The sequence below is a fragment of the Haliaeetus leucocephalus genome, unplaced genomic scaffold (assembly GCF_000737465.1).
Source record: "Haliaeetus leucocephalus isolate CR32 unplaced genomic scaffold, Haliaeetus_leucocephalus-4.0 Scaffold616, whole genome shotgun sequence".
Taxonomy (NCBI): domain Eukaryota; kingdom Metazoa; phylum Chordata; class Aves; order Accipitriformes; family Accipitridae; genus Haliaeetus; species Haliaeetus leucocephalus.
This window is the reverse complement of record NW_010973052.1, coordinates 982,661-995,688: the sequence shown is the minus strand read 5'-3', so window position 1 is coordinate 995,688 and position 13,028 is coordinate 982,661. Positions and strand designations below refer to the sequence as shown.

At 39.3% G+C, this 13,028-nt stretch overlaps 1 protein-coding gene across 1 annotated transcript in view; it reads left to right on the top strand.

Annotated features, from left to right (window-relative positions):
* The window catches only part of CNTN5 (contactin 5), a 248,719-nt gene that overhangs the window by 204,616 nt on the left and 31,075 nt on the right, over nucleotides 1–13,028 (top strand). Inside the window, exons 14-15 of the mRNA XM_010578200.1 lie at nucleotides 6,244–6,402; nucleotides 6,828–6,977. Coding sequence (XP_010576502.1) covers nucleotides 6,244–6,402; nucleotides 6,828–6,977 — 309 coding nt within the window. The remainder of the gene's footprint in view (nucleotides 1–6,243; nucleotides 6,403–6,827; nucleotides 6,978–13,028) is intronic.

The following is a 13,028-nucleotide window of genomic DNA, read 5'->3' as shown; positions in this document are numbered from 1 at the left end:
TCTACTTAAGGATTTTAGTAGATTTAGATGTCAGATATTTTCTGGGTATTTTAGTAATAGTTTGTTCACTTTTTTTTGCTTTTATTATCCTTTTCACTCTTACTGCTCAAAATGTGTTTTCTATTGTTATGGATGTCAATAGACATTGTGCTTTTCTAGAGGAAGAAAAAAATAATGTACAGTCTTCTTAATTCTCTGTATCAATGCTGTACACCCTTGGAAACTTATTAGCATATACAAAGCTAAGTAAAATCCTTTGAACTATACAAATATTACTACAACATTCATGGCAGGAAGATTCCTTACAAATAAGATGAAAACCAGCTTTCTTCTACAACGTATAACATATATTGTAAGACTGTGCACTGAAAGCTAACCAAATGCATTGTGCATGCCTACTGTAAGTAAAATGAGCTTTAAGATCAAACAGCTACCTGGAAGCTGTAGGATCTTGAAATGGAGCAGAGAGCAATCCTGTAGTGTGAAGGGATGAAAGCCTTTGTGACTGTGATCTGTGGTTTAAGAGTACAAATTTTGTGGTCTAAAAATAAAAAAGAGGTTAAAGCTATTCATCTTGTAGACTGGCAAAACTACCAATCTAAGCAAGAAATCCACTCACATGATATATTTTTGGAGAAGTAATGTTTCCTCTGAACTCCACTGACCTGGAGCAAATATAACGCAGGAACTGCTGGTTAGGTTGACCACACTGCTCCTTTCAGTTGTGATATTGCCAATAAAACTTAAAGACAAGCACTTGGGTTTAAAGGCCATCAAACACAACATTATTAAATGGAACGTAAACAAGGTCAGCAGATTCTTGCTGGTCCTTGAAATTACATTTGAGCTGTAGCAAAGGCCAGGAAGATGCCCTAAGCACAGACCCCCATTAATTGGACTCACAGAATATGTCCATAATAGTAAACTGCTCCCTAAGGCCAATGGGTACAGCAGAGTTCCCATCCACACAGCTACATTCCCAGTCCCCCTCCCCTCTCAAAACAGGACAAGCATGACAAACTGCCTGTTGGGATCTGCCCCAGCCCATGATAATGCATTAATTGTGCCAAGGTATTGGCTGGGAAACTCATAGTTGCAGAGGGTTGAAATTACGATAGGGACTGCATGACAACATAATAGCCCATAGAATCAGTGCTAGAGTTCATATGTGTGCTGTAGCCCTTTTCAGTATACCAGTGCAGCTGAAACATTTACAGTATTAGAAGATAGTATATTACTATAGATGGAGCATCAGCCCTTTAACCCACAGACTCCAGACCAAAACATTTCCAGCAATCTGATCTTGTAACAGGACCTTTGTTATATCTTCAATGGTGTGAAAGGGAAAGAGATTCATATCTTTAAAAAGTTTTTTTTTAAGAGTTTAAAAAAGATCCTTTGTTCTGTCTAAGAAACTTCATTATAAACATCAACTTAACTTATATCTATAACTTCAGTCAAAAAAAGTGCCTAGAAACAAGTACAAAAATACAAATCAGATGTGATGATGTTCACAAACTCCGTGCCTCAAAGAAAGACACCCATGCACTTCTGGGAGTGCCGGTGCCCGCACTGTGATTGCAAAGAGTGAAGGAGGCAGCACGGACCAGAACTGGGACAGCTGCAAGTGCTGCCCTACAGTGCTAAAGGTAGTCAGCAGGACATGCCAATGAAAGAGGCATGTCTAAAACTCAGTCTTTTACCCTATTTGGGACCTGCTAGTTATGTCATACACAATGCAATTCATAGGCTACTGGTGCTTTTCTGCCTAAGGTGAAGTTTCAGTTCATGAGTTCATGTTCCCTGAGCTGGCCATACATTTTGTGTCAAGTCACAAGTGCCGCTACACAAAGATTCAGCTCAGAGGTTCCGGACTGCAGTCTGGCATCTGAGCTCACAAGACTGAGCAGATCTCAAGGTTGCCTTGCCCAAATCCCCTATTTTTAGGTTTGTACAAGGCAGAGAAGTCATCAGGGCAAAGGAGCACAACATGATGTATGTACCACCAAAGGCCTTCTCAGGCAGGACACCAGGGATTTCTCCTGACCCTCATCCCTGGAATGAGTCAAGACTATTTAGGTTGGAACATCAATGTCTTCTCTTTCTTACCTTCCAACCCTGAGTGTAACTTCCCTGTCTATCCTGCTGCTGGTTGGGGTATAACCTCTCCATCTGCCCAGGGCCTTCATGTAGCTACCTTACCAAAATCATTTGGGTACACCACGCGTGGAGGGACTAGGGATATGGATGTATCCACTAAAGCCATAGTGCCTATCGCATTTACTATACATTGAACTTTGTCTCCATCCTCTTGTCCCCCACCATGTGCAAACACATCATCTGCCATAGGCAGGCACAGCAAAAGGGATTTATGCTGCAACAGTCAAACTCCTGTTTTATCAAGCACTTTTTCTATTATTCTGTAGTTACTGCCTCTTTCTTTTCCTCTTTCTCTTAACCTCTCATCTCCTTGATGACAAGCCAGTACACCTTGTCATTCAGAAAGCAAAAGCTTGAGGTCAAGAAATTTGTGTTTGTGAACTGCTACATATCAGATTTCTTAGTTGTTTGGTAAAAGTAAGAATTATCCTGGTCAGGCAGCAGTGGAGTAAATCAGTGCACATTCTGGAATTCACAGGAAAGGGCACTGCCTCCCTGAATGACTACGGCTATTATTGGTAATAGTCTTTCACTCTCACATTAACATTGTACAATGGCAAGTAATCTAAAGGACCCCTCAGGATGATCATTTCAACAATAAAAAGACACATAAAACAAGTTTGCCAAAATGCAGTCACGCATGTCCTGAAATGAAGTGTCAATCTATGGAATTGCTCTGAGAGAAGATAACTGACTAATATCCTTGACGCTGGGTTTCCAGTGCTCCTAGAGCTGCATAAGAGCCTATCGCATCCCCAAATGTCTTCTCTATGAAGGTCGACTGCACTGTAGTGCATTTATGACCAGTCATTTTCTGTATAGTTTCCAGAGAAGCATTTGAGCAGACCATGCATTTTTTCCTCAATTGGCTACTCTCAACTAAAAAATTGTTTTAGAGATCCTGAACAATAACACAGCCCTTGGGAGAAAAGCTTCTCTGCATTAGCCATCCAGCTGACACCATGAATGATTACATCCAAGCATAAAATTTAATGAGATTTCTACAAAAATGAGTGACATCTGCATAGCACTCAGGTCCTGGCTAGCTGTCATACATTTGTCATCACTGAAGCTTTTGTCCTTTATTAATCTGCTTTCAAGAATGCCTGCTGTTGGAAATGGAAATGCTTTTTAGCAGTCATCCTACAGACTGTAAGAGCACACATCTCAGAAAGCATAATGACACATTGTCATGCCTAGGAATGCATTTAAAAGGTTTAAAAAACATGAGAGATCTCCAACAACAAAATATATTGAGAATTTAGCAGAAGACATCTGCATAAATATATTTTACATCCTTTAATATAAAAAAGATGCCTGTTCTTTTGCCTGTAATACAGTGGCTAGAAACTCTTTATCAGCATTCGGTGTGCATGGGAAAAATATTGTCGTAGAGGAAAACTACTAAAAAATTTCCCTTTAATTTTGTTTGTGCTTGGGACCATGATATAATTCTGGGCCTAGGGCTCCAACCCAGTAAAAGCATATGATTGTATCAAGATCCCAGCTTTCTTTTAAACTTTCCCTCATGGCTACAAATAAAAATTTCACTAGTATTTTCCTACATCAACAGATAGCCTGAAACAATAGATGATGGAGATTGAAGATCACCCTATTTTATTAAATTAGCCCCAGGACTTGCTATTCTGAGACGAAGGCATGACCTGGTGCTTCCCATCAAAGAACAGCAAACACTTGGCAGGAAGGCAGGAGTGCAGAGAAGACATCTTTCTGCCTGCCATGTTTTCTCCCAGGAAGAAAAGCAAAACCTTTCAACTGCAAATGAAGACAGGACTCCAGAAGGCCAAGAGTCACGAGGTGTCCAAGGGGTGGTACCATCTTCTCCCAGCACTGTTTGTGACGCGATGAAAGGCACTGACAGCAGCGAAGTCCAGCCTGCTGAGCAGGCAGAGCAAGGGAAGAGGAGAGACTCCCAGCACTGAAGCTGCTCACCACCCATGGAAGTGGAAAACCTTGTTCTTCCTATACCCCAGAGATGCACCCTGGGCTCCAGGGAAGAGGACTGCAGTGTGTTTTGGAGACAATCTTCTTCCATCATACATCCATAATACTAAACTTTTCTGAATTCCTTCCATTCTTTGACTTGAAGGAATTAAATCCTTTGAATTTCAAACTTTGGTCTTTTTTTGTTGTTGTTGCTGTTATTTCTAAATGCCATATATTTCCAACATTTTAATGTCAATTAGTTGCTTGTACATCATTGCCAAGCAAACAGAGGCAAGTGAATAGCATAAATTGCTTTCTCATTTAAAAGATTCAATGTCACTTTCACTCTAAAGCTATAGAGCCCAACTGTTACAAAACTCTGATCATACTGTTGTCATAGCTCATGTAAACATGCTTCTATTGAAGGCATATCAAAGGAAATATAAAGCTGTTTGCAGCTGCAAATGACAAAAAAGCACAGCAACTAAAAATATTTCAGTTAATGGGATTTTTTAGCCTTTGATATTCAGATAGATTTGTTTCTACTCATGGACTAAGGATTCTAGCCAGCAAAAGGTTTAATTGCATGAAATAGCACTAAAATATAATAATGCTGAGCTCAGTAATGCAGAAATCCTGGCTATAACTGCCGCTTCAAATGGAAGCACCAGACCTGAGTGTTTGCCACCCTGATCCGCAGGTGCTGAGCTCTGACAGTTCAACAAGTGGGACCACCACTCATCACAGCCCATGGGAGCAGATATATCCAAAGGACCTGCTCTACTACAGCTCATGATACGTGCAAACAGCACTGAGCTCCAGCAAAAGTGTAGTAGCAATTGCTTTCTAGTAATGAAGTTGTTTCTTTGATCACCCTTCCTGCAGTTTCATTTTGGGAGAAAGCGTCCAATAGTGCATTTCTGATTTCACAGTCCTCCATGTGTGCAGGAGCAGAAGAAAAACTTCAGCATTCAAAAACAGGAGGATGGAAAAGAATCAGAAGCGTCTTGGATTCCAAGAAAATCCAGACTTGTCATAAATAACTGTAGCTATTAATAATATTAATATTTTACAAAAGTATTAAGTCCTGTCCTTCAGGGCTTAGATAAGCTTTTGAGTATAATAAACCACAAAAGAGAAGTTTATTCTGCATTTATCCGTGACAGAGATGCACATTTTCCCCTAAACATCTGGTTACAACAACTGCGGAATAGGTTCCTGAACCAGGAGAACTTTGCCTCCTATTTATTTTGGCAAGTGCAAATGCACAATGTTTTCAAATGCAAGTAATGTCAGTATCAGAAAGAATTAAAGAATAAAATTGGAGGCGGGTGTGGGAAGTTATAGCCATATTTTTCTTTGCAAAGTCATGTTTGCTACAAGAGATATCACTTATTGGATCAGTCACATGGCCTATACAAATGGTGATTAGCACGTTCTCATTTGGTGCAGCTAAGTGAAATAAATAATCCTTTCATTTTTGTTTGTTTTTAATGGAACCATAGTAATTATCAGCATTCAAAATATTTGGGTTTGGGTTGGGTTTTGTTTTGTTTTTAATACCTTTCGATCAAATAGTTAATGGACTTCCAGCAGGGTAGTAATCCAAGTGGTTTCCCTGAATGAGTGAATTTGAGTGAAAGGATGAATGCTGTATTCTTGATTCAGTTATTAGTAATACTATTGTTCTTCAAGAAGCACACCCACCTGTGCTTCATTTTGATGACTATTTGTCTTTCCTGCTGTCATGTCTCGCACAAAAAGAAGATGTGATTGCAACTGTTCAGTCTAGCCTGGATGCTTCTTAAAGTTGCTCTTTTTTTCCTTTAATTTTAGGTTCAGAACAATTATAACGGAGGATTTTTTTAATCTGTTTCTATTTCTAGTTCTTCCGCTGTCACTCTGACAAGTTAATTGATACTCACCCACACAGCATTTAAAGAGTAGAAACAATCACAATTCACCAGCAGAAATCATGGAAATGAGGTATCTCCGTGAAGTAGTAGTGTGAATTTTAACCCTTGTATTTCATGGATATTGAACTCCACTGGGTCCCTACAGAATGCATCTCCTGTATTATTGCTGCTCAACTGCGATGATGGTGTAGTCTGTTTGATTATTCCACTTTATTTCTAGGTCCTCCTGGTCCCCCAGGGGTTGTAATAGTGGAGGAAATTACAGACACCACAGCAACACTCTCCTGGAGTCCTGGGGCAGACAATCACAGCCCTATCTCCCTCTACAACCTGCAAGCACGCAGTCCATTTTCTCTTGGCTGGCAGACCGTAAAAACAGGTGAGAAAAACTTTCACACAGCACAAGTAGACTGTTCAAAACTCCTGCTCATCACAATAATAACCACTGGCAACTGCAGGAACAGATACTCTTAAGGGAACAATAATAAATTAAAAGCACTGATTTTTTTTTTTCTTTTTTCATTCCTTTCACGTTACTTAGCAACAGCTCTGAAAGGACAACAGAAAGACACCTGCCATGATGCATCTGTGAATAAGCAGAAAGCTCTCCCCTAAATCCTTCAATCTGTGTCTTTTCAGGAGTACCACAGTGCCAAAAACCTAGCTGTGATTTCTAACATATTAGATCCTTGATGTCTATCATTTCTAATGGACATATTGTATCACAAAGTCCACTTGCCATTGAGGCACTGCATGTGGGCGTCAGTTTTCTGAATGACCTACACATTTCTTTACTGTCTATAGTTCCAGATGTGATAAGTGGTGACATGGAGTCTGCTATGGCTGTTGAACTGAACCCTTGGGTGGAGTATGAGTTCAGAGTTGTAGCAACCAACAAAATTGGGACCGGAGACCCAAGTGCACCATCACGACTGATCAGAACCAATGAAGCAGGTAAGAAGAGGATAAAAACATTAATTTTCCAGGACTACCAGAAACAAAAACTATTTTAGTATAATAATAGACCTATTCTCTTCTCCCTGATACACATCTGTGTGTTTAGTCATCACTGTTCCAGGGTGATATTCTTTGTAATGGGGAGCCAGTTTGGTTTAATTACAGGAATATTGTTTAATTTACAGAAATTTCAAATAAACCCATTCCCTGCTGTCTTACTTCATCTGGGCTTTCTTACTCTTCATCTTACACTTAAGCCATTGCTGCCTGCCCTCTGGCAGACTTCCAGTGCTCTTCGATTGTAGGCTGCTTCTCAGTCTCTTCAAACAACTGCTCCCAAGCAGCCTCTCCCCGCTTATTCTTCATAACTTCTCTCCTTGAAGGTGCACAGAATTTTTTTCAGCAAGACGGGGAAGCCATGGGAAGCTGCCTAATTTGAAATACCTTGTGCTTTAAGTGTTTCTTTGTCATGCACACTCTACCATGAGCTGTTATTGCACTTAAAGAAATTTCATTATAGTTCTAACTGGGATGGTACAGTGGGAGCCCAGGAACAACTTTTTATATCCTATTTGAAAAACTGCAGTGGTCTCAGAAAGTTTGGAAACCTTGGCAGTAACTTGGGAAGAATGAAAGGAGATAAAGAAGGAAAGGGAATCTGAGAAATATCACTGGGCAGCTACAGAGACATGTTTTAAGAGGCAGAAAGAGATAGAGATAGGGTTTGAAGAAAGCCTCAGAAGAGAACTGCATCTCAGAACACTTTCAGATTTTTCTTCATTCTTCTTCGTTATTTAGGAGGCCTAGAGAGTTTTGAATGTTTTGATGTTTCTTCAGCTGAATAATTTGTACATAGTTTATTGATCATACAGAATACAAGAGTGAAAATTCAAAGATTCCACTTGAATTTGAAAGTATTGCTGATTTTGTATTTGTAAATAATCTGGCTGAATACAGCAGTTGTGTTGCACTCTGTCTTCTCATTAAGGGAGATTATAAGAGTTACAAGTGGCAATGCCAAAATGTGTCCACCTGTCTCATTCTGAAGTAAAATTCTTATCTTTTAAGATATGTTAATCCTGTGCCTCAGCTCCATATGTCACGGGTCTATATATATGCCATTCATAGCAGAACGTTCAGGCTGATTTTCTTAGACAGAACCACAGAATCAACTGAATAACTGGGGCTGGAAGGGATCTCAGGAGGCCTCTGGTCCAGCCTCCTACTCAAAGCTGGGTAAACTGGCTTCAGAGCAGGTTGCTCAGGGCTTTGTCCAGTTGAGCCTTCAAAACCTCCAAGGAGGCAGATTGCACATCCTCTCTGGGCAACCTGTGCCAGCAGTTAACTAATCTCATTGTGATTTTTCTTTCGATATATCCAGCCAGAACTCCCCCTATTTCAGCTTATGACCACTGTCTCTTGCCCTCCCACCCTGCACCACTATGGAGAGCCCATCTCTGTCTCCTCAGTGACCTCCCTGTAGGCACTGGGAGCTTCTGTTAGGTCCCCCAAAGCCATCTCTGCTCCAGGCTGAACAAGACCAGTTCCTCCAGCCTCTCCCCATTAGGGAAGTGCTCCAGCCCCACCATCCCAGTGGCCTCCCCTGAACTTGCTCTAGCTGATCAACAGCTTTCTCATTGAGGCACCAAAAATTGGATACACTATTTCAGATGAAGTCTAACAAACCTATCTTCAGTTGTAATAAGACTTTTTATTTTTTTCTGCTTTAAATAACTGTGTGGCTGCTAGCTGATATTAAACTTCACTGTACAATCACAGACCTGCACTGAAGTGATTTGATTCCCATTCACTCATGTGGAAGGATGCTTCCTTTCCATCTCTCCCCCTCATCTTCTGCAAGCTCTCCACATTGTGAAACTTGATAACTTTATAGCAGAAGCTTCCAATGATACATACTTTGTTCCATTAAGAAAACGAGGAAAGGAAAATGAAATAAAAAAAACAAGCTACTTTCATCTCAAATGATTTTCAACAAAAAACTTCTTTCACCACCATTATTCTTTCCTTGATTTTGTACCATATTTCATTGGCAATGAAAATTATGCTGGACCCAAATGTTTGAATGACTTCTCGATTTATTCAGGTGGTACGTATCAGAGGGAACACAAACATTCTGCAAGAAGTTATCCTGTAACAGGTTGCACCCCTGGGATTATGTTCTTTCAGATTTATGAGTATGTATGTTCCCTGTTTTTGAAAGGATGGTTCAGGATTGTAATCAACCAGATGTATTTAAGCTCTGAGTGAATGTTTTTCTCACAGACTGAAGTTTGAAAATGTTAGATTTCATCTAGCTGTCATGGGGTTTAGGTTCCTTCTTCTTCTTTCCCAGTGTTTACCAAACAAAGGCTGTATTTACTAAAACATATTCCTACAACTCTAGTGAAAGTCTTCTTCATGCACATCCATTTTCAATATTCCTTTAGACAATCATTAAAACTTTACCTCTGTAAAAATGAATTGATAAATCATAATAATGACCAGTAAAAAAAAATGTGGGTCAGACAAAGCATGCAGTATGCGGTGCATTTTCACCCAGTGATTTGTATTAATTTCTGGGTAAGTCCACTATTGCTGCCATTGGAAGGAACAGAATCTTTAACTCAGGTAGCAATGATCTGTACTCCAGTACATGGGGCTCCTCCTGATAAAGAGCACTGTAACTGATAATAATGCAGGTCTTCTTGAATAATAAATCGGTAACGTATTAGTTCAAATAGCAAAAAGGCCACACTAGATGTTTACTTGCTCTTTCAGCTTCCCAGTTAGGAATACCTTCTTGCTACCAGAGTTACAGCTGCACGAATGTCGTGTTAGAAGGGACTGTTTTGTAGCATGACATTGAAATCCAGACAGGTGCCAGTAAAACAACTTAAGAGCCTTCAGAGAAACTGAAACTGAATTTATTTGGTGTGCCTGCTTAACACGGCATGGTACAGTGGAAGTCTGTTGCCATCACCTCAATTTCAAAAGACCTTTCCTTAAAAAAGTTGGTTTCTGTTTCAGTTGTGAATGGTTTCGGGTTTTGTGGGTTGTTTTGTTTGTTTGGGGGTTTTTTTATTAAAAAAGATAGATGCAGTGTCATTTTTTTTGTTCTATAGCAGGAGTGAGAAGGCAGAAGTTACAATAAGATATAACTTCCCAATTTGTTAGAACCTGCAAAGAGCTGTAAAGTCAGAACAATAACACAATGGACTCTGCTTTAAACAAAGAACCAATCAAACAAAAAAAAACTGTTACACATATAATTCTTTGCAAAATAGCATGCTGCTCATAATTTTTTGGCACTCTTGAAATGCCAGAGGCTTCATGATCTGCTTAATTCAGGCAGCCACTTTTTCCTGATCTCAAGATATTCCTGAAGTCCAGAGCCTGTTTAGTTCTGTCCTCTGAGACACTTTCAGTGATTGTGTGAATTATCACACTTGGTGTAGTTTTTAGGTGCCAAAGTCAAAGAGACAGGAAAGCTAGTAACAGTTTTCATTGGGTTTCATACATGGTTTTCCAAATTAGCACATTAATATCTATCTTAGTGTGGTACAGTGATCCATTATTTTTCAGAGTCCCTCTATTACTAATTTTTTAACTGAAAACTTCAAGGGAAAATCTCTATTAACATGGGCTCCAGTTCTAATCTTATAGATCTCAAGACACGTATGTGAAAGGACATTATATTTCAGAAAGAACACGGCATCAACTGCTCTATTCATGACCCAGGCAGAATAACCTGGCTATTTGCAGTGATATTAGATGTGGCCTACAAGTAAAAACAGGCAGGCTGCCCCTGCACTGGCTAAACCTCCAGAAATACCAGTCTCCCAGCGGAAAAGGTAACTGTGGCTCATGCTCAGATGAGAGTTGAGATCCATAAGGCTGAATGACAGCTGTGTAGACAACCCAGAGAGGCAGCAAATGTGTGATTCTGCTTCCATTATTTTATACATCAGTGTAAATCGGTATCTGAAATTTAATGGCACAAGCTAATTTGACTGGAGACTAAAGTCTTTTTCTCTCCCCACACCTCACTTATTTTATCACTTCTTCCCCAAGATAGTAACAACATTTTATACTAGTCCATTACCTAAAAATACCCCTGGAAACAATACTTGGGTTGGTGTAAAGAAATCAACAGAATAATAAACAGGTTTCCACTTGCTTTAATTTTCTAATTAAACCCTAATCTTGTTACTTAGTTCATATTTAGTTAACATGATTGCTTTTCATAGCTACTTTCATCGAAATGGATAATACCACAATTTTCTGGCACATCTAACTTATAGCCAGCTGCTGCATTTCTGTCAGTTCTAGCCTTGATACATATTTTACAGGTCCACAAGGTGAAAAGAGCCAATAACATGAATTTAAACATGTCTGGCATTCCACTAAGGCAGTCGGGCATTTGAAGCCTGGGGGCAAAGCATCAATTACATTATCTATTCATGGGGAAACATGGGGAGAGAGAAATTGAGTAGAATCAAAGTTTAACCTGCTAATCATGCATACATACTTGATTTTATGAGGTAACAATGTAATGCACTCTATTAGTAGCAGATTGTACACAGGCTTTATTTTTAATAAGTCCTTATTTTCCATTAAGTCGCCCTTATTCTCAGCTAGAATTTCTTCATAGCATAACAAGAAATGCCTCTGTCCCAGCAAAAAAGTTACCTGTCTTAGACTGGCTTTGTTTTCAGGTTTCTGGGTGTTTTTTTGGTTGATGTTGGGGATGGTGTTTTATTTGTTTGTGACCTGTATAAAAGAAGTTTCAGCTTTTCCCATCATCATAACTATTTTTGCTCTAGAAAAAATGAATAACCTGCTGTATCTGTGACATTTGGTGATGATTACATGGGCTACTAAAGCCTTTGTAGAAAATGTGCTTTTCCATATGAGAAAAACAAAAGGAGAAGAGAAAGCAGACCATAATCATTGACTGCGTGGGTTTATTTAGAACCAAAAGGCTACCAACACATAGTATTGCAGCCTCAAACTGATATGCAGTATATATCGACAAAGAATCCTCACATGTGTGTGCTACTAAAAGACATAACAAAAAAGCTAAGGAATTGGTTCTCTGGCATGTATGCCACAGCATTTGAGATTTCAGTCCTATATGTGGTGATTTGGAGGCTTTTCAGACTGAGTCCCACAGCCACGCAGGACACTGTTATCGGTGAATAGAACTGAATTCTATCTCCTACTAAATTAAAAGTATTAAAAATGCAGAGGAAATACGAACAACAGAAATTCAGACCCCGAGACAAGTTGGGACATCCTTGTTTTCCAATAGTTGAATACAGTGTATCATCTGCTTCTGAGGTGCTGGCACATTCTACATTTCATTCCTGAACAGATGAGATGTGAAATGTTTTCCTGGGAGGGTGAGAACTTGAGGGCTGGTCTTTCACACAGTGAAAGAGTTTTTCAGTTAACATCCCTTTGTTTCCCAGTTGTGTACTGCAGGAGATATAGATATAGATGATATAGATATAGATATAGATATAGAAAGGAAAACAACCGAGAAGGAAAAACTACTGAATGTGTTGTTGCTTTGGTCCTTACATTAGGAAGCTCTGACAAGCTGGTGACAAAACCTTTTCCCCCCACCCATACCATTTCCACAGCTAAGCAGAGCTGGTTTTCAAACTACATCTCTATCTTAAAAGATATAAAAAGCTATAAAAGAAACAAATAACTGCAACTGTACCTTGAGCAAACATTTTCTTAGGGACTAAAGCCAAGTTTAATAATTCATCTCCCCCAAAAGCGTTACAGTATCAACATTTTGTTTAATTTTGCTTTATTTGACAAGATGCTTCAGGATTTATACAAAAAATATCCATGTGGAAAATATCTTCATGAATATGGGATTCAAGCAGAGTAAGAAAGATCTTGTGGTTAAAGTATAGAATTGGGATTTGGGAATTCTGGACTCAGTTGCTTATCAGAAAACTCTCCAAATTTGAGCAGTTCACCTTAGCATTTCTTGCTCTTAAAAACAGGAGATTAGTAAAGCTCTTGCTATTC